The sequence below is a fragment of the Corylus avellana genome, chromosome 3 (assembly GCF_965113065.1).
Source record: "Corylus avellana chromosome 3, dhCorAvel1.hap1.2, whole genome shotgun sequence".
NCBI classification, from domain to species: Eukaryota; Viridiplantae; Streptophyta; class Magnoliopsida; order Fagales; family Betulaceae; genus Corylus; species Corylus avellana.
This window is the reverse complement of record NC_142492.1, coordinates 30611825-30633509: the sequence shown is the minus strand read 5'-3', so window position 1 is coordinate 30633509 and position 21685 is coordinate 30611825. Positions and strand designations below refer to the sequence as shown.

Below are 21685 nucleotides of genomic sequence, written 5' to 3'. Positions count from 1 at the left end.
TGATCGATTTCAGTTAACTGATAAAGGGTATAATTGTAATACAACATTGTGCTTCAACACATTAACTGGATGTGTCGCCAAAACAGTGATTACTACAGAGGACTTTACTAAGTCCACTTTAAGTTAAAAAAGCTCACTTCCCATCTGGAACAGAGAAGAACACCCCTCACTTCCACAAACTCTCTCTCTCTCTCTCTCTTAGTCCATTTGCTGTGCAGATCTTGGGCAAGGCCTGAGCTTTAACATCACATTCAATAACTTCATCATCACCAAGATATGGGTTTTCTCTCCTCCTCAGCCTCTGGATCCATTACAATGCGCAGCAGCTTTGCTGTTCTGCTTGTGCTGTTGGCTTTTTGCTCCACTTTTACTTCTACAGGTAAGTGCCCCCCAAGATGCTTGCTTTCTTGTCCACGTTCACGAATTTAGTGTCTTGAAGCTGTAATTCTTGTTTTCTGTTTCTGGGTATTGGTTAGCTACCGGAGATCTGTCCCATTTTTCCTGGAATTTGGCTATTTAGTATAATTGATTGACTGGTAGAGAAAACTTGTGGTGGTGGTGGGATTTGAAAGGTCTTCGTTTTGTTCATAGAATTTGGGGAGAAGTAAGAAATGAGGGTTTAATTTTATTGTTGCTTCCTGGGCTTGTAAAATTTGATTGGACTAAATCATGGGTATTATCTGTGGTGAATATTTTGACATTCTTATTTTAACTCTTTTTTCATCGATTTAACAGAAGTTAAATCCTGAGTTTATGGAGTTGAAGTCTATTTCACCCTAAGAAAAACAGAGTTCTTATGTGTTTGATCAGTTAATTGGACTAGGGAATGCATTGGTCTTTAATATCTGGAGGATAAACAAGATACGGAAGTCAGTTTTTGTTTTAATGCTCTGTTGCCATATTATAAATAGCAAAAACAGAAAACCACAATGATCCACATGGGTTGAAGCTATAAATTTTTGCTGAAAGGAAATTGAGTTGGTATAAAGTATGAAATTTTCTATGTAGAGACTCCTTAAAAATTCAAGTTTTCAGCTTTGTTTCCTTGATGTTTCTGCAGAAGCCTATGATGCACTTGATCCAACTGGAAATATCACAATTAAATGGGATGTAATGAGCTGGACGCCGGATGGCTATGTTGTAAGTAGTATGCACTGTATAATATTTATTTATTTGTTATTAGCTATATTCAAGCTATTGCTTCAAGAGATCATATCCATTTCCTTGAAATTTTTTTCCAATAATATTAAGAAATTTATTTTCCTTCTTGAATAATGAAGTATAATACTGGTTCGTTAGAGTTTGGCCTAGCGGAAGCACAGTACATAAACAATTAATTAAAAATTTCCTGACTAGGCAGTAAATTTTATTGTGATTTGTCCAACTCAAGTCTACATTTATAGGGAATGCCAACCAAAATCCTTGTAAACACCATAAACCCAATACATCCAATGATTTTCACACTCAAAAGAATTACCACACTATTCCTCTTTGTAGGAAGACCTTAAACACTCAATGGTGTTCTCATACTCAAAAGAAATACTGCAAAAGTCCCCTTTATGGGAGGACCACTATGAGCCAAAGCTTCCACTTGAGCTGGAACCACCAAATCCCTACCAATTCTTATATATAAAGCTCCAATTACAATTCATTACTCTTTTTTTGTTTTCTCAATGTGGGATCGTAATTTTTTTCTAACCTCTCTACTTTTCGATTTGGAATTTACAACAATATGTTTCACTTTTTGGGTTGTGCAGGCTGTTGTTACTATGTATAACTTCCAACAATATCGCCATATTCAAGCACCAGGTTGGACATTGGGGTGGACATGGGCTAAGAAAGAAGTCATTTGGAGCATGGTCGGTGCACAAACAACAGATCAAGGGGATTGTTCGAGATTTAAAGGGAACATTCCACATTGCTGTAGGAAGGATCCAACGGTTGTGGATTTATTGCCCGGAACTCCATACAACCAGCAGATTGCTAATTGCTGCAAAGGGGGAGTACTGAACTCATGGGTCCAGGACCCAGCCAATGCAGCAAGCTCATTCCAGGTCAGTGTGGGTGCTGCAGGAACAACTAACAAAACTGTCAGATTACCTAAAAACTTCACCCTAAGAGCACCAGGGCCCGGATATACTTGTGGGCCGGCAAAGATTGTGAGGCCAAGTAAATTTGTGACAGCAGATAAAAGGAGAGTCACTCAAGCTTTGAGTAAGTTACTTGCTAAAGGCTTATAACTGCATGCATCTCTTGCTGGATTGGTTTAACACATAATTGCAATCAAATATCTCTCATTTAATTTTTATGGTTTTAACAATTTTGGCTATGGCAAAAATATTGAACAATATTTACCTTACCTTGCCCTGTATCTCTTGTGGCAGTGACCTGGAATATTACTTGCACATATTCACAATTCCTTGCTCAGAAGACACCCACCTGTTGTGTTTCTCTCTCCTCCTTCTATAATGACACAATAGTAAATTGCCCAACCTGCACCTGTGGCTGTCAAAACAATATAACAAATCCTGGGAGCTGCGTCGAGTAAGTCTCTTATTTATCTTTGTGTTGCGCTTCCCAAACTGCTTTTTCTCTCACATTCTTATTTTTTTTCTTTCTCTTCCACAATTTCTCCATGTTTTGCTAATTATTGATCTTTTTTTTTTTTTTAATTTTTTTTTTGACCTTTTAATAGTCCAGAGTCTCCATATTTAGCTTCAGCAGTAGCTGGTCCAGGAAAATCTACTAATGCGCCTCTGGTCCAGTGCACCAGCCATATGTGTCCTATCCGAGTCCATTGGCATGTTAAACTCAATTACAAGGATTACTGGCGGGTGAAGGTTACAATCAACAATTTCAATTACAGAATGAACTACACACAATGGAATCTTGTTGTGCAACACCCCAACTTTGATAATCTAACCCAGCTTTTCAGCTTTCAGTACAAGCCCTTAACTCCTTATGCTGGCTTAAGTAAGTTACATTTCTCCAAAATTTAGTTGTATGAAGTAGCCCCTGCATCAATCATTATATAATCTTTTTCTGAACATGGCTTTTGGTTTTGCAGATGATACTGCCATGTTATGGGGAGTCAAGTTTTACAATGATTTGCTCACCCAAGCCGGCCCTCTTGGGAATGTGCAGTCGGAGCTCCTATTCCGCAAGGACCAATCAACTTTTACTTTTGAAAAGGGATGGGCTTTCCCACGAAGGGTTTATTTCAATGGTGATAACTGTGTGATGCCGCCTCCAGATGCCTACCCATGGTTGCCAAATGCGGGTTCCAAACCAATTACCTCCCTGCTTCGTCCAGCCTTTACCATCTTGGCATCTTTCGTATTCTTGTTGGCTTTTGCGTAGAGTGTTATGGCGAAAACTAAAAACACTATCGGTTGTTCTAGAACACTCTAGAATTTTCCAAAGGGTTGGGATTGCAGCAAAGTTTATGGCAGTCCAGCTGATGAGGCTGAATGAGTTTGGGGCTACAAGTTCAAGCAAAGACAAGTGGGGGTTCAGGTGCACTATTGCTTCTCACTGCAAAAGTGTGCTGTGTCATCCGTTTTATTTATTAGGGATTAGTCTTTTACTACCATTTTTGTGTAGATTTAGCTGCTGTATTGTACCATCATTTATATTATACATTTGGCGTGGTTGTTTGCATATGCACAAAAATATGTTCTCAGCATTGTAAAATAAGGAATTTGATGAAGATATCATAGTTGATATATGATTTCGCTCGATTTCTCATACCTTGCTGCTCTCCATTTTCATTACCAAATTCCAAATACATGATCAACTCTTATGTTACATGAAAGAAAAAGATCTGCACTAAAATGTGTGATATATGTACCTGTTATAAGTGATGGTCGAGACTCAATTAAAAATTTCAGGAAAGCATCGATGCCCCCATAAACTAGTGATCACCATATGGCCAATGCTAACAAGAACAGGGAGGCTGCTAGAGTTGAAATTGCGACTGGCTTTGCATAAGCAGAGTTTGGTAGAAATGGGTATGTGTCAGGTGGGGGAAGCTTACATTCGTCGCCATTGAAGTAGACTTTCCGAGGAAATGCCCATCCGTTCTTGAATGTAAATGTGTCCTTGTTCTTCTGCATAAGCAGTTCAGACTGGACATTTCCTTGGGGCCCAGCTTCCATCAGCAGGTCATTGTAGAATTTCATGCCATAGAACATACCAGTATCATCTGCAACCGCAAGTCAAACATTATAAATGTTAGTCAGAACTTAAATCTCATAATACCATAAAACTAAGAGAAACGCTACACGAACTTCACTTACACTCTCAAGTGCTTACTTCTTAATGTGTTAGTTGCCATATCAGCTTTCCACTACAACATTTTTTAATTTCATTTGCGTACTATCTTTTTACAACTGTCACGTTAAGGAGTAAGCACTTGAGAGTATATAAAAGAGATAATTCGTGTAGCATTTTTCTAAAACTAAACAGGCATTGTGTTTGTGTAACAATTTAAGTATGTGTGTGGGCACCCACTTATGGATTCATAGGGGACAAGAGGCTTGTAGTCAAAACTAAAGACTTGGGTGACATTGTTGAGATTGGGATGCTGCGCCACAAGTGACCACTGTGTGTAGTTCATCCGGTAGTTGAAATTAGTAATGGCAACCTTCACACGCCAATAGTCCTTATAGTTGAGCTTCACATGCCAGTGCACCCGTATAGGGCACATATGATGTGTGCACTGCAGCAATGGTGTATTGTCCTTCTTTGGAGTGTTTATCCCTGCCTTGTGTAACAGCTTTGAATCGCTCCTGTTTCAAAATACATCAGAAATGTTTGTTAACGTGCACTCCAGTTACTGTTCGTCTACATGTATGCATATGTATGCATGCTTGAGAGCACGAACATCGCTTGATATAGCGGTCGAGTGGCCTCACCAGGAAGGACCACTCGAGGCCCACTCGAGCGCAGAGCACTCATGTAATGGGACTATTACATGCAGTCATGTATGTATATGTATATGTATGCATGTAAAACATGATGCAGTAAGCTTACATGCTCTCATGCTATCATGTAAGATTAAATGTAGTCCATCTATGACTACATGTATGCATATGTATGCATGCTGTCATGCTGATGAAGTAATGGGAAGCTCACCTGATACAATTTTTTTTGTTCTGGCAACCACAAGCACAAGATGGACAAGGGGTGATTGAATCATTGTAGAAGGATGAAAAGGAAACACAGCAACTAGGATTCTTAGAGGCAAGAAACTGTGAATAAGTGCATGTAACATTCCATGTCACTGCATACAAAAATCATTTCATTAATATGATCAGATTTATCTGTTTAACAAGATATATATCCAAAAGACTGAAGAAATACAACTCACTAAGCGCTTGAGTTTTCCGCCTGCGATCAGGCGTGAGAAAGACCGTGGATGGCACGATCTTTGCAGGTCCACAAGTGTACCCTGGACCCGGACCAAGCAAGGTGAAGTTCTTGGGCAGCTTCACTGTTTTATTAGAAGTTCCAGCGAGCCCAACACTCACCTGTATTAGAATATAAATTAAATGATTAAATTCATCCATTCTCATTTGTATTAGAATATGAATTAAATCTTATTAGCTTAAGCTTTTGGGATAAGTAGTAATTTAACAACCTGAAACGCAGAAACAGAACTTGTAGGATCTTGTGCCCAACCTGCCAACACACCGCCCTTGCAGCAGTTGGAGAACTGTTGATTGTAAGGAACTCCAGGGAGAAAGTCAACTACTATGGGATTCCTCTTGCAGCAGTGAGGTACGCCTCCTTTGAACTTGGAGCAGTCACCTTGCTCTGTGGTTTGAGATCCTACCATCGTCCAGATTACTTCTTTCTTAGCCCAATTCCATCCTAGAGTCCACCCGGGGCTCATGATGCCCCGATACATTTGAAAGTTGTTCATTGTCACTGCAGCCTGGTATAATTCATTGACAAGTGTTTTTTTACTTATCAAAAAAAAAAAAATTCATTGACAAGTAAAAGTATATGATGATGATTATAATTTCCATGAAAAGAAATATTCGATGCTTTCTATATTATCTCTTATATTGGTTTTCATTCTCTCCCTTTGATTTTTGGCATATGAAAAGGGAATGAACTTTTTTCCAAATTGAATATTTTAGAGCAGTATGTTCTTGTGGTGGGTTAAAGTTAATTGCTGGCATGAACTAATAATTTGATGGTTTTACCTTTTGGTAAATAGGGTCGGAAGTGAAAGTTGGATAAGTCAGCTACAGAAATTGAGATGTTTTACAGGAAAAAAGAAAAGAAAAAAATTACAAGTCATGTCGTATATCAATTAAGATTCTTATCGGCAACCATATGGACTTGCTGCTTAGTTATTTGATGCAGTACAGCCGGAGAGCACATATTTGAGTGCACTCGATATAGTGCTCGAGCGGCCTCTACATCGGATGACCGCTCAAGGCCCGCTAGACCACTGCATGAGTAGTGGTCCTCTCTCTACCTGAGAGGACCACTCGAGGCCTGCTAGACCACCACTCGAGCGGTGGTCTTCCAGAACAGAGTGCTCGAGCAGCGCTCGTCCACATCTCAAGCAATGATCCTTCAATTGATGCTCGATAGTTCTAGATTTGAGTGCTCGATGGCGTTCTCGAGTGTTTCTCCTGATTTTGAGATTAATAGAATATCAGTCTTTCATCATCGGCGTGCGTGTTGATTTGTGAACTGAAAACTCAGCTTTTCATTCACTTCTATCGCTTCCGCTACGTCAGTCATTATCATAGTGTTAAAATCTGGCAGTCATGAACAAAATTCTCAAATTGATATAACACTCACCACATAACCATCTGCTGTCCAAGACATTACATCCCATTTGATCGTTATGTTTCCAGTTGGATCCAACGGATCATATGCCACTAGAATCACACAAAAACCGAAGCAAAAATGAAACAAATACTCAAATGAAGCTATCAGCAGAAAAGGAGCAAGAGTGTATTTACCTGCATGGGAGAACATCATGACATATAGAATAGCCATGAGGTAGAACTTCAGCTCCGGAACCAAGTAGCACCGCCATCTTTGGTAACACTCTTTGCTCTCATGGAGATTTTCCTGAGCTGGATTGGCTTGATTCTTGAATTCCATGGTCTGAAGTTCACCAGCTCACAGACTCCTCCACAAATTACACAAGTATTTTGTGGCGGCCATGTGTTAAAAAAGGAAAAGAGGTATTAATAATTGGAAGCCAATGCCTCAAGATGTCTCACCTACTGGTTGTTAGGTGCTTCCCTGTGATATTTTAATCTCATCTTTTCATTTTTTTTTTTTTTTTTTTTTTTTTAGTTTCTGCATCTTGAAGCAAGAATATAGCAAGGAATGATGGAAAAGCTGGCGGGAGATTTTGAGGGGTTTGAACACAACAGCTCAACGGCCTGTCATTTCACTGGTTATGAGAGGTGCTCACTGCTCAAGCCAAGATGTGTTCAAGCCCACTTGAGCTTGACGACATGTCAGGGTTGGACTGCTTGCTTTAAAGACAAGTCATTTTTCTTTCCCACTTTAAACCAATCCTCTTGAGACTACTTTGGTCTTATTGAATGCTCACTCTTGTTTTGATGCATTCTCAGTTTATAAAGAGTGGTTTTCAAAAGTAAAACAGCCGATCCTAGGAAACTTATCCACTGTAAAAGAACAAATTATACTCGGTTTATATTTACAAAACATTTTGTAGTAAAAACCTGACTTGTACACAGCAAACGACTCATTTGTCTTCTACCGTAGTAATTTCAAAATTCTGGTATTCTGTAAAGCTTCCTCTGCAATATGAAACTTAAATGACTAAAGGTTTTGATTTGTGTGGTTTAATGGAATCAAGGAGTGATATGAAAGTTAAGGCATAGGAAGGAAAAATCTTTCTCTAAGAACAAAGAACAATGACCACAAGGTCTATGAAAATCGTGGCTTATGAGCTTTAGATGGGCATCGAGAAAAGTAAGGTTTAATAAGTTGGTTAAAGAAAACACTTTTTGGAGTTGTCGCGTTCAATCGGGAACTAGGGTTTCACAACTTAGTCTTTGAACATGATTGCGATCGAGTGTGTTGGATTTGGCTTAATGCTCATTGCATTCGAATCTGCTTCAAAGGCGATTGCAATCGGAGCATTCAGTGAACATTTGTGAACCAAAGTAATTCTGCATGCATTCGAATCTTATGCGATCACCCTTGCGAACAAGCCTTTCAAGAGTTTGAAATTTTAAGCCTAGAAGTTTTCCGTTCGAACGGATTTGCGATCGGTGTTTTCTAAAACTCAATTATTCAAGTGTCTTGATAATTTAATTCAAACGCCTTTTGAACGGGCTTGCGACCGAGGCATTTGGATTGACATGTTGAATCTTTGAAAACTTGCCTTGTTCAAATGCCACTCGATTAGGGTTGCAAACAACCTCTTTTGATTTTCACTTTGAACCAAGTTTTGAACTTCAACTTAAAAACCAACTTAAACCTTAAACCTAGACTTACAACACGACAAGTTTTGACACTGAATTTGCCAATAAACACCAAACCTAACACCCTCGGTCCAAATTAAGTGATAAGCACCCAAGTTGATGACCAACTCAGTAGTTGATTACCATCCAAGAAATTGTTTCATTTTTCAGTGAAACAGAGCTTCTCAATATGCCAAGTTATGTATACATTTAAATCATCTACCAATAAATGTAAGATTAAGAAATTAGACGCCATTATCTAACCCGTCTAATAACATCAGCACCTTATAAATTAGGTCATGCCAAACATATATATACATCAGAACTGGTGGGACAATTTGGCTATCACCATCTGACAATTTTTGTTTTCTAAGCTTTCTTAAAAAAAACACCTTCAATGTAATGGTACAACGGACCAATAAACCCTTCTGAGTTATCATTATTGGTACAATTAAAAAATAAAATATATTAGATTATATATGATTGGCTGTACGATGCCATTAGAAAGGGACACGAGCTGGTTTGTAGCTAATTCATACAAACACATCTAATAAAATGACATACGTTTTATAGCTATTAAAAAAAATGTGAGAAATACATGTTATTAAAAAAACATGTGATTCTCACATGTAAAGGGACGCATGTCATTAGGAAGCGTGTGCATATTAAAATGATATGAACATTCAAAAATAAAGACCATTCAGCGGTGAATGAAAAAATAAATTACAAGTGAGAAGGAGGGAAAGATCATAAAGGATAAGGGAAAGATTATGTGCTGGTGGAACAAAATAGTCTTGAAATAGCTATTCTTGTGTTATTGAGAGGAATGATTATCATGAGAATGACTATTTCAAGCTTAGAGCATAGGAAAAACTTCACAAAACGCATCATGAACTTCTACGTGTTTTGAAATTATCATCTTAAAGTTCAAAAAATTCTTAATTTAGGGTGTCGAACTTTAATTTTTTGCAATATCTCCCATTAGTTAGGATTTTTCTTTAAATCATGTCAAAATCTCTAAAATACCATTTTTTTTATTATAAACAAATAAAATAAAAAATTACAAAGATTCATGCATTAGTCAAGATTTTAAAGAATTTGCAAAATTACCTACACTTGAATCTGTGCATTTTTTTTTTTTAATAAAAATACAAATGTATTTTGAAAATTTTGATAATATTTAACGAAAAATCCTAATGAAGGGAAAAAAAATTGCAAAAAATTGAAAGTTTGATACCCTAAATTGAAGAGTTTTCAAACTTTGAGGAATAATTTCAAAATGTGTAGAAGTTCAGGAGAATTTTGTGAAATTTCCCCAAGTATATAATAGGGAGTCTATCCTTATCTTATACTTTAACGCCAATGCGATTATATTCCACATTCTTTTATTTTTAATAAACGCTATTCATTTTTGTTAATGGAATAATACGATTGATATGCGAAATGGTAGTTCCATTAGAAAAAAAATGAATACTCTTTATTAAAATAATGGAAGAATGTTGAATAAAATAGTCTCTTTTTGTGATTTAATAAAGGTAGAATAAAATAGCATTGATATTAAAGTATACATATATTCTAACACTTGAAATAACCATTCTCATAATCATGAGGGAACAAGTATTTCAAGGCTATTCTATTCCACCTTCTTCTATTTTCAATAAAAATTATTATAGTTTGATATTATTATGTAATATTCTGTGTTCATTCTCTGATTCTATTCGTTATTCTGACTGACCTCATTCAACTATAAATAATAAAATCACCACAAAAATATATAGTTCAATTCTTATAGTTTGTTTCTTCTAAAAAGTATGTTTTACAAATGTTTTTTTAGAGGAGAAATGAGAAAGAAATGGGTTGATGTGGTAAAATGAAGAAAACTATTTGTTAATGTGAAGAAATAAGTCTAACTTTTTGAAAAAAAAAAAAAAAAAAAAGGAAAAAGAAAAAAGTGGGTTGTTAAACAAACCTAATTAAGCCATAAACTTCTATCACTTTTGTAATGTCTCCTTAAAGTTTGAAAACTCTTAATTCAGTATATCAAACTTTCAATTTTTTACAATGTTTCCATTAGGGTTTGGAATTAAATCAGGCGACAAAATAGTGAAATGACCTTTATACCCCTCACAATTTTATAAAATTTTAAATTTATCCTTTTTAAAAAAAAAAAATAGTATCCACGTTGTGTCACAACCAGACCATATTGACGGCGTTTGGTGACTCACCAGACCATTCTTTTTCTTAAAAAAAAAAAAAAATAATAATAATAATAATAAAATTAGAAAATTTTGAGAATTTTACACTTATTCCGTTATTCGTTAAGATTGAACAAGAAAATTTTATTTTAACTTTTGGTGAAACCAAGCAAACGAGTCAAACTCTCATCTACGGCAAGAATTGAGCCATAGAGTATCGGTGGGCTACGTGGCCGGCAATGACGACATGGGACCCTTTTAGTGTCTGTGTCTCAAATAGGTTTGGAGTAGGCAATAATTACCTGAGAGACTTTGAAGGCCCCGCGAGGCCACGGCCCACGACTATCAACGCCCAGACAACAAAGGTCGCTCTCCGACACCAAATTCCTGCCGTCTGTGCCGGACTCAAACTAAAGAGCATCTTCTTTAACAAAAATTTCTAACCAAAAAAAGAAAAAAAAAAAAGAAAAAGAAAAAAGAAAGGTAATCTAAAGGGTTTAATTGCCATAGATTGGTATTTGTAAACTGGTATTTTTTTTATTTTTTATTTTTTAAAAAAGTAAACTGGTATTTGTAAATAATAATTTAGGATAATTTGAAAAAGCTCAAATATTACAAATGATAGTTTTACTATGTCTTTACAAAATAAATGTTTGGGTTAATTATATTTTCTTCAAAATTGTAATATTTGAGTGAGAATGGATGAATGATGTTCGGGAAAAAAAAAATATTGGTTAGTTCTTTTATTGCTCATTCTCGTATTATTGAATTGATGTAACAATTTTTTTAGTCGTTAAATCAAATATTGTTAAAATAAATAAATAAATAAAGATTAATGGATATGTAACCCTTATAATATGAGAGTAGAATGAGAGACGAATATTTACAACAAATGTGTCAGGTTCACTATACTATTGATTTTTCTCACTTAGTGTGACTCTCTGATTTTTTCTCTGTTCTGTTAGTTTCTATTTGTTGTTTGTCCAATTTTTTCTATTTTGTTTGTATTTTTGTTTTAGTCCCTTTATTTTCTTGTATGCTTTTATTTCCGGTTTTTGCTTGTAATAAGGCTCTTTCCCTTCTCTGTGATGCTCTCTGGGTTATTTGCTATGGTTCAGACCTTTGGGTTGTGGATGTGAGCGTTATCCTGACTTTCGGGTCGAGGAGGAAGAGTTTCGATTGTAGGTTTGTCTACTATCAGTTTCGAGGAATAAGCACTACCTATGCATTAGTTTGAGTCTGTTTGACACAAATCTGATTTTTAATATGTAGATTAGTCATGGTTTAATGGATTGATTTTGGGTCTAGAATGTAATACGTCATATGTGATGCTTGTAACCTTGTAGCTTTGGCTATGGTTGCTTGTCAAAGCTTTATGTTCATGATAATTTTTATAAATGATACTGATATAGGTTCCCTTTCAAAAAACAAAAAAAACCTAACAATGCTACCGCTACGAGTAAGAAAATGTTGAAAGAATACTAAATAGCATATTAATTACTCCTCTCTAAAAAATGGATTTGTATCCCTTTATGTTTTTTAAAAATATGAGATTTTCATATTTTAAAATTTGAGCATTTTATTTCATCTAATATATTAAACAAATGTAAAAATTTGTGTTATCCAGTCAAGTAAATTTTACATATTAAAAACTAAAATTAATTTTTATATTTGAAATTTTAAAATCTCTAATTCCTTTAAATAAAATCCCCCCACCGTTCCAGCCTCTTTCAAATCTCTCTTTGGCTCTGTCCTCTCTCTCGGTGACAATGGCTGGAACCACGGTCTCTCGGACGCCTCTGCTGAAGGACGAGCTGGACATCGTGATCCCCACGATTCGGAACTTGGACTTCCTGGAGATGTGGAGGCCGTTCTTTCAGCCATACCACCTGATCATAGTCCAGGACGGTGACCCATCGAAGATCATCAAGGTCCCCGAAGGCTTCGACTACGAGCTCTACAATCGCGACGATATCAAACAGATTCTGGGTCCCAAAGCGTCCTGCATTTCTTTCAAGGACTCCGCCTGCCGCTGTTTCGGTTACATGGTCTCCAAGAAGAAGTACATCTACACCATCGATGATGATTGCTTTGTAAGTGGTTTTTTTTTTTTTGGGGGGGGGGGGTGTGTGTTTTTGGGAGTGTTTTGGATGTAGGTTTTGTGTATTAGGGAGTTTTGATGTTGTTGTGAATTCATTGGTTTTCAATTGTTGGCTTTTGTGGGGTTTGGGTCTTGTGGATAGTTGATTTTGATTATTTGGGTTGTTGTTGGGTTTGTTGGTTGAGGTTTGTTGTGTTTGTGTTTTTATGTAGCTGAGTATAAAAATCAACAAGATATAATTGATCTACATTGCCTTGACATTTTGAATTAAGTCATTGCTTTCCTCCCCTTGGGGCCATTTTCTGCATGCATTAAGATCTTTCTGGGCTCCTAAATGCACAAATTTTTGAATCTTGAAGTGCAGGAAGCATTACCCATCGAGCATCTCTAATGCTTTTCTTTTGTCTAGATTGTTAGGATTCAATTGTTATCCAGTTTGAATTTGAAGGGATCATTCAGTCATTTACTTGAATCTCAAGCTTACCTTCTGTATTCTTTGCAGGTTGCTAAGGATCCATCTGGCAAGGACATTAATGCACTTGAGCAGCACATAAAAAACCTCCTGACTCCATCAACTCCATTTTTCTTCAACACCCTTTATGACCCATACCGAGAAGGTGCAGATTTTGTCCGTGGATATCCATTCAGTCTCAGAGGCGCCCCGACTGCCGTTTCTCATGGCCTCTGGCTTAATATCCCAGACTATGATGCTCCCACTGTTGAAATATGTTGAACGTATGATCTTGTTTGTAGGAATCTCCCGTTAGGGTGGATATCCAATGGAGGACAAAAGCAACGTGATAATGAGAGAATGAAAATTGACGTACGTTCATCTCATTATCTAACTCTATTTATAGAGTTTGAATATGACTCTTCATCAAGAGTCACAACTTGTCACTCTATCATAACCTCCATGGAAGGTTGTGATTGGATATGGGAATGACCACACTAGTTATGGTGTGATCACCCTTTAAACCATCATCTCCCACTTGATCACACTTTAACATTATGTAATCTAGTTGAACATTATCACCTTGGTACCAAATGTAATTTTTATCCATGTCAACTCTCATCTGTTTAATTTACAGATCGGCATTAGATTATGACATTTTACAATGTGTATACAATTTTGTCATCTTATCTAATCGCACCTTTTTCCATATATTTTTCACACTGCTAATATATTAAGGTGACTTCATTTCGTTTTTAACTAAACGAATGACATCAATTCTCTGTGGTAAGGAACACCGGTTCACACCTATTCCACATTTGACGATTTCAGCCATACACAAAACTATGTGCTGACCTGCACTGATATTTTTAATCAAGTGTTTCCTTGATACCTTTTATCAGTGTCTTTTACACTATAAGATCATATATATATTACCAACTTGTAACATAATGTCTCTTGGTGAACCTTACATTTATGAAAGTTGTAATATTATTTCTTAAGTGTTTTCTGTCTATTACCTGACCAATTATCCCCCTTTTAGAAACAGATTTGCACAAAATCGTTCATTCAAGCGTCCCTGAATCCTTCCGCTTGTGCTTAAACATATATGTAGCTACCACCTAGGTGTTTCTTAATCCCATTGTAGCTACATGCTCTTTGAATTTTTCCAAAGACAATCCTTTGGTCATAGGATCGGCTACCATCTCTGTTGAGGGTATATATTCAATTTTAATTTCCCCTCTTTCCACTATATCTTGTATATAGTGATAATTTACATCAATATGTTTGCCTTTGGAGCTTTGTGCTCCACTTTTTATTAAAGAGATAGCAGACTTGTTATCACAAAACATATTGACTGGCTTACTGTTTAAACCTAAATTTAAACTTTCTACAAAGCGTCTAATCCACACTGCATTACTTATTGCTGTGCTGCATGATATATATTCAGCTTCCATAGTAGATTTTGCAACACAATTTTGTTTCTTGCTTAACCAAGAAATAGCTGTTCCACCAAACAAGAACACATATCCACTTGTTGATTTTCTATCATCAGCGTCCCCAGCAAAATCTGCATCTGTGAATCCTTTAATTTCTAGATCACTTATACCAAAACATAAGCCCATGTTTTTAGTGCCTTGTAAATATCTAAATATACGTTTTACTGCTTGCCAATGTGTCTTCCCTGGATTAGATTGATATCTGCTTACTAATCCTACCGCATAACAAATATCAGGTCTTGTAGTTGTCATTGCATACATGAGACTGCCCACAGCTTGGGCATAGGGGATAGATTCCATTTCTTGAATCTCTGTCTCATTTTGAGGACACATTGATTTATTCAAGTACTGACCTCTTGAAATAGGTGTTTTTAGAGGTTTACATTCATTCATATTAAACCTCTTAAGTATCTTTTCCAGATATTTTTCTTGATCCAAATATAATAATTTTAAATTTCTATTTCTAGAAATTTTTATTCCTAAGACATAGGTAGCAGTACCCATATCTTTCATTTCAAATTTGGATGACAAAAAGGATTTTGTATTATTTATAATATCTGGACAGTTACCTGTTAGCAGTATATCGTCTACATATAATGATAATATAGTTAATTTATTATTTTCATTACATATGTAAACACAGTGATCTAGTGGACTTACCTCGAAACCAATTTCTAGTATTGCTTGATGGAACTTCAAATACCATTGCCTCAAAGATTGTTTAAGTCCATACAATGACCTTTTTAATTTGTAGACTTTTTCTTCATGTCCTGTGACCTGAAATCCTTCAGGTTGTTGCATGTAAATTTCTTCTTTTAATTCTCCATTGAGAAAGGCTGTCTTAACATCTAACTGATGTAATTCCAAATCCATTAATGCTACAATGGACATGATAATCCTCACTGAAGCGAATTTTGCCACAGGTGAGTATGTATCAACAAAGTCTACACCGGGTTGCTGAGTAAACCCTTTAGCCACCAATCTAGCTTTGTACTTTTCAAGACTTCCATCAGCTTTGAATTTTTTTCTTAGAACCCACTTGCATCCAATTGCTTTTCTTTGGCTTGGCAATTCCGTGAGTTCCCACACATCATTTTTCTGAATTGATTCAAGCTCTTCTTCCATAGCTTTAATCCATTTTTCAGCATCATGACTATTTACAGCTTCTTTAAAATTTGCTGGATCTTCTTGCAAATTTATATCATCTGTACTTAGCACATAATGATCCTTAAGTGTGGTTGATGGCCGTCTTTGTCTTTTACTCCCACTGTTTTGATTATCTATATCCAATTTAGGTGGATCTTTGGATTTTCTCTTGCTCCCACTATTCTGAATGTCTGTGTTATGTTCTTTTTCTTTCAAAGTAACTTGTGGTGTTTGACATTCAGAATCTTCTTCTTGTAGAAGTCTTATTTCATCCATGGGAGTAATTTGATTGGTGTTTTCTAGAAATGCAGCATCCCTGCTTTCTATTAATCCCTTATCTGGATGGTAGAATCTATATCCACTACCGTTTTCTATATATCCTATAAATTTGCATTCCCATGTTTTACTTTCTAACTTATCCCTTAAGGGTTTTGGAATAAGTACATGTGCCTTACATCCCCACACTTTGAGGTTGTAAAACTCTGGTTTTATGCCTGTCCAATATTCATAAGGGGTAAGAGGTTTTGATTTGGTTTTGATTCTATTAAGAATATATGCTGCAGTGGATAAAGCCTCACCCCAAAAATGAGTGGATAACTCAACATATGCCATCATGGATCTTGTCATATCCATTAAAGTTCTATTCCTTCTTTCTGCAATCCCATTTTGTTGAGGCTTATAAGGCATTGTATATAAATGTCTTATTCCACTTTCTTTGCAGAAGGAATCCATGGCTTCATATTCACCTCCCCTATCATTATTCAAGTTTTTAATGGACCTTCCCAATTGCTTTTCTACCTCTAATTTATATTCTTAAAATTTTTCAATTGCATCAGATTGATGTTTGATAAGGTAGATGTGTCCATATCTTGAATAATCATCTGTAAAGGTAATAAAGTATTCCATTCCTCTATGTGTTTTAGTTCTTAAAGGACCACATATGTCAGAATGAATTACTTCTAATAATTCTGATGATTTCCAGTGTTTTGAAAAAGATTTACTAATCATTTTTCCCTTAATACATGATTCACATATATTAAAATCTTCAGAATTAATTCTAGGTAGTAATCCACTCTTACTCATTCTTTTCATTTTATTTTTGTTGATGTGGCCTAATCTTAAATGCCATAAGAAATTACTATCTTCAGACACATATGAATACTGTGAAATGGGATCTTTATTATCGACTTTGAGTAAATACATATTGTCTATCTTTACTCCCTTAACAGATATTTTTCCCTTACAAATATAGACCTTACTAGATTTAAACTTAATGCCATATCCTTTGCTATCTAATACGAGAACAGATATTAGATTTCTCTGGATATTTGGCACATATAGAACATTGTGTAAAACAACAGAAGACCCTTTAACATAAATCTTACATTTTCCTTCGCCTAGCACATCACTGTAAGTATTGTTGCCCATGTACACTCTGTGTTCTCCGACCTTTTTCTCTTTGAAATCTAGGAAGAATTCTCGATCTCTTGTAATATGTCTAGTTGCTGCCGAGTCTATCCACCAAGAATTTGAAGTCGGTTCAGTCATCATCACTTCAGTAATGGTCATAGCTATTTCTTTCTGTTTCTTGTCACCGTTGTTCTTTGGACAATTTTCCTTGAAATGCCCCATTTTTCCACATTTGTAACATGCTCCTTTGATTTTATTTTTACCTTTCGGCTTACCTTTCCATTTCTTTTTGAACTTTCTTGGCTTGCCTTTGTATGCTGGAGCACGTGAAGTCTGAGTATTGATTTGAGCCATCATGAGGTTGCTGGATTGTCCTTCTCTCCTTCTTCTTTTCATCCTTTCTTCTTCTAATACAAGCAAAACTGGTAAGGAAATTATAGATATTTTTTTCCACTATGGGTTAGTGATGTTATCACATGTTCCCAAAATAGAGGAAGACCATTAAGTATTGTGGTTACTTGCATTTTGTCGGATATTGGATGACCGACAGATGCAAGTTCCTTTGCAATGAGTTCCATTTGGTTTACAAAGTCACCCACATAGTCATCCTCACTCATACGTGCACTATTATATTTATCTAATAATAGTTGTATGTGAGTATCAGACCTAGGGCCATACTGTTCCTCTAATGCTTCCATTATTTCCTTAGCAGTCTCGTATCCTTCAAAGAGTGGGATGATATTATCTTTCATGCTATGAAGGAGAGTGGCCTTTGCCATTAGGTCATCTTCCATCCATTTTTCCTTTTTCTTGACAGCATCATCATCTTTCTCATCTTCGACTTCAGGTCTTTTTTATGTGAGAGTGTGTAAAGTTCTCTCATGCGTCAGTACATAAGAGATATGTCGTTTCCACATTCTAAAATTGATTCCATTAAGGCTTTCGACCTTTGAGGAATCTATACCGCTTTTAATAGCCATTTTATAATGTGGATACGATAAACTTAATATAAATACTAATATTTGTTTACTATAACTGCAATGTATCAGATATTACATACATACACACCAACAGAAAAAATTAAAAATGTACTTCTAAGTTATTACAAACCGATAAACAAATAAAAATAGATAAGTTTATTTATTATTATTATTTTTTTTAGATCAGTCGTCTCTAGGATAGGTCAGCTTTGCCTGATAATCATTCATGCAAGCCCTATAATACGGACGGTTTGGAACTACCGGTATGAACTGGTCACCTCTTGGTGGAAGTGTGTATCGATTATTGCCCATTGGCCACAAATCCCTTGGACTTTGCTCAACTGTCCTTATGATCCTCAAAGGACGTGGACCCCTCAAGCGTCTATCACTTGAAATCTCGGATTGAGCCAAATCTGGTACTGTGAACTCCACTTCCTTATGCTCTGTAGGTGACAGCCAACACGGATGAAAAAACCTCCGATTAGATTGCCTCTGACCTTGATGAGAAGACTCACCCCTTTCCCAATTATATTTTTGGGAATTATAATTTGAAAACCCTGTAATACTCTTGCCCCTTAAATTAGCTTTCCAATGCCTTTGAAATGAGTTAAATCGGAGCTATAATGAGTGAGAACGGGTCAAGAAACTACCTGGAGATCGAAAATGGTGGAATTTTCGGTACTGTTGAGCTGAACCGGGTCGGATCCAACCGGAATTGGGCGGGCCGGGTCTTCGGGCGTGCCATGCGCCTGCCACGCGCTGCACAGGTCTGGCGCATGGCGAGTTGAACTGCGGGCGCGTGGCGGGTTGAAAACGCGGGCTGGATCGGCGCTCCGGGTCGGGTCGGGCCTCTGGGTCAAATCGGGGCTCCTGGTAGCAATGCGGGTCTCGGGTCGGTTCTGACCCGGTTGTACTGGGCTAAAAAACGGGCTTGACCCGATTGGGCTTGGGCCCTTTTTGCTTGGGCTTGGGCTCTCAGTACGGATTTTCGGCCCGTATGCTTCCACTTGGGCCCGGTTCGGGTCACTTCTTGGATCATGTTTTGAAAATCCGAAACGGTGTCGTTTTTGGATTTATCCGAAACGGTGTCGTTTTTGGATTTATCCAAAACGACGTCGTGTCGTTTTTTACGCGCCTGCTCGAGAGTTCGAATATTGGCGTCGTTTCGATATGAAACGACGTCGTCCCGAATGGGACTGTAGACGTTCTCTGCCGAGAACGAAACGGCGTCGTTCCTTTGAAGGGGAACGACGTCGTTTGGAGATGATGGGGCGCGCCCCTCTGGAGACGCCGAAACGGCGTCGTTCCGGGGGGCTATAATGCGCGCCCCTGGGTCAGACGCTTGAACGGCGTCGTTCCAATTAAATGGAACGGCGCCGTTTGGGATACCTGACGCAGGGGGTTCTTTGCCCCTTTCACTGTTGATCAAAACGGTGTAGTTTTGATCAACAGTGGTTTTATCTCCAGAAAAACTCCCAAAACAGCGATTTTTTTCAGAAAAAATTACAGAATTATTTTCTAAAAAATCAGAATTTTTAATTTCATCAACCCTAGAATTATTTTCTTCCCAAGAATTATTTTCTTCCCAAAAATTATTTTCTTTCCAAGAAGAACCAGAAACCGCACCTTTGGTTGGGGATGATTCACCAACGACGTCAAAACCGGGAGGAGGAGAATTTTGGCTTTGAAGATCCACCGAAGGAGATGCATCAAATGGAGTTGCAAAGAATTCCTTCCAGTATTTTTGTTCCAATAAATAGCATTTCTTCAAAGTTTCAAAATCTCCCGTAAATTTTGATCCACCAACAGTAACTTTGAGTAGTTCTTCATGTGGGTTCGAAATGATCAAATGTAAATTGTAAAACGCCACAGAAGATGCCAATCCTAGACTTTATCTGTTGATGGTTTTCAGAATTTCCCTCATGTACTCTCTATTTTCTTCATCAGAATCTTGTTTTTCTTCTTTGTCTTCCATAACCTTAACGCTCTGATACCACTGTTGAAATATGTTGAACGTATGATCTTGTTTGTAGGAATCTCCCGTTAGGGTGGATATCCAATGGAGGACAATAGCAACGTGATAATGAGAGAATGAAAATTGACGTACGTTCATCTCATTATCTAACTCTATTTATAGAGTTTGAATATGACTCTTCATCAAGAGTCACAACTTGTCACTCTATCATAACCTCCATGGAAGGTTGTGATTGGATATGGGAATGACCACACTAGTTATGGTGTGATCACCCTTTAAACCATCACCCACCAGCTTGTCAATCCACTTGAGAGAAACACAAGGTATAAAAGATCCTGTGTGCACTAGAAAATATATGTTGCTTGTTTGCAAAAAAAAAAAAAAAACTCTTTCTAAAATGCCTCTCTTCTTTAGGTTTGTGGATGCAGTTATGACAATACCCAAAGGAGCCCTATTCCCCATGTGTGGTATGAATCTGGCATTCAACCGTGAATTGATTGGGCCTGCATTGATTGGGCCTGCAATGTACTTTGAACTCATGGGTGATGGCCAGCCAATTGGATGCTACGACGATATGTGGGCCGGCTGGTGCATCAAGGTATCAACATTTTCATTATCAAGTCATCCTAGTTATATAGCAGTCGTATAGGAATCTACTAAATAGCATTACTCTTTCATTTGTTCGTTGATTTGTAATGCGTGTTTCAATTTTTGTGCTTAAAATCTGCTTCTCTAGCAATCAGATCTTCACAAGTAGTTGGTTTTATTGATCTGCAGGTGATATGTGATCATTTAGGATATGGAGTCAAGACTGGTCTGCCATATATCTGGCACAGCAAAGCAAGCAACCCTTTTCTGAACCTTAAGAAGGAATACAAAGGAATTTACTGGCAAGAAGAGATGGTCCCATTCTTCCATTCTATTAGCGTCCCAAAGGATTGCACCGCTGTGCAGAAATGCTACGCTGAACTCTCCAAGCAAGTCAGGGCTAGGCTTGGTAAGGTTGATGAATACTTCAACAAACTGGCTGATGCCATGTTCACATGGATTGAAGCATGGAATGAGCTGAACCCATCTGCAGCAAAATCTGCTGATTTGCTGAGTGGTCCTCCAAAATAGATTTTTGGTAGCACTAGACTTCAACCTTTATCCAAGCTTTTGCATTGAAGCTTGTGAGAGGAATTTTGTATTTCTATAGATTGCTTAGTAAAACAGTGTTTGGCTATTTATTTGACAATTAGAGGTGGGCAGATTAACCGTTTATCGCTTACCAACTGCTTATCGACCACCACCAAACCGTCACCGACCGACAATTGATTTCTGGACGTCGGTAGGCGGAATAAAAATATTGTTTCGTAGATTTTTTTTTTTTTTTTTTTTTTTTTTTTTTTACGATTAACAGACAATTAACCAATTTTGCCGATTTTACAAGTGAATTTTGAATTTTATTTAGAAAC

General features: G+C 37.0%; 3 protein-coding genes across 4 annotated transcripts; 2 read left to right on the top strand and 1 right to left on the bottom strand.

Moving 5' to 3' along the window:
* Window positions 1–108: 108 nt before the first annotated feature.
* On the top strand, window positions 109–3747 carry LOC132175945 (protein COBRA). The gene is made up of 6 exons (XM_059588042.2): window positions 109–379; window positions 1061–1140; window positions 1758–2214; window positions 2385–2544; window positions 2696–2973; window positions 3068–3747. Exons 1-6 carry the CDS (start codon window positions 277–279, stop codon window positions 3358–3360), a joined length of 1371 nt encoding a protein of 456 aa, XP_059444025.2. The 5' UTR covers window positions 109–276; the 3' UTR covers window positions 3361–3747.
* Window positions 3694–7199, bottom strand: LOC132175944 (COBRA-like protein 4). 2 transcript variants are annotated; one of them, XM_059588041.2, is made up of 7 exons: window positions 6987–7199; window positions 6823–6902; window positions 5642–5938; window positions 5372–5531; window positions 5137–5284; window positions 4513–4790; window positions 3694–4204 (listed from the first exon to the last, which is right to left on the bottom strand). In XM_059588041.2, exons 1-7 carry the CDS (start codon window positions 7129–7131, stop codon window positions 3921–3923), a joined length of 1392 nt encoding a protein of 463 aa, XP_059444024.2. In that variant the 5' UTR covers window positions 7132–7199; the 3' UTR covers window positions 3694–3920. The 2 variants fall into 2 exon arrangements, with proteins under 2 accessions (XP_059444024.2, XP_088371133.1); XM_088515007.1 differs by having other exon boundaries at window positions 6823–7199.
* A 5221-nt stretch (window positions 7200–12420) lies between these two features.
* LOC132175921 (putative UDP-arabinopyranose mutase 2) lies at window positions 12421–21526 on the top strand. The gene is made up of 5 exons (XM_088514225.1): window positions 12421–12759; window positions 13270–13485; window positions 20523–20551; window positions 20643–20826; window positions 21006–21526. Exons 1-5 carry the CDS (start codon window positions 12436–12438, stop codon window positions 21345–21347), a joined length of 1095 nt encoding a protein of 364 aa, XP_088370351.1. The 5' UTR covers window positions 12421–12435; the 3' UTR covers window positions 21348–21526.
* The last annotated feature ends 159 nt before the right edge of the window (window positions 21527–21685 follow it).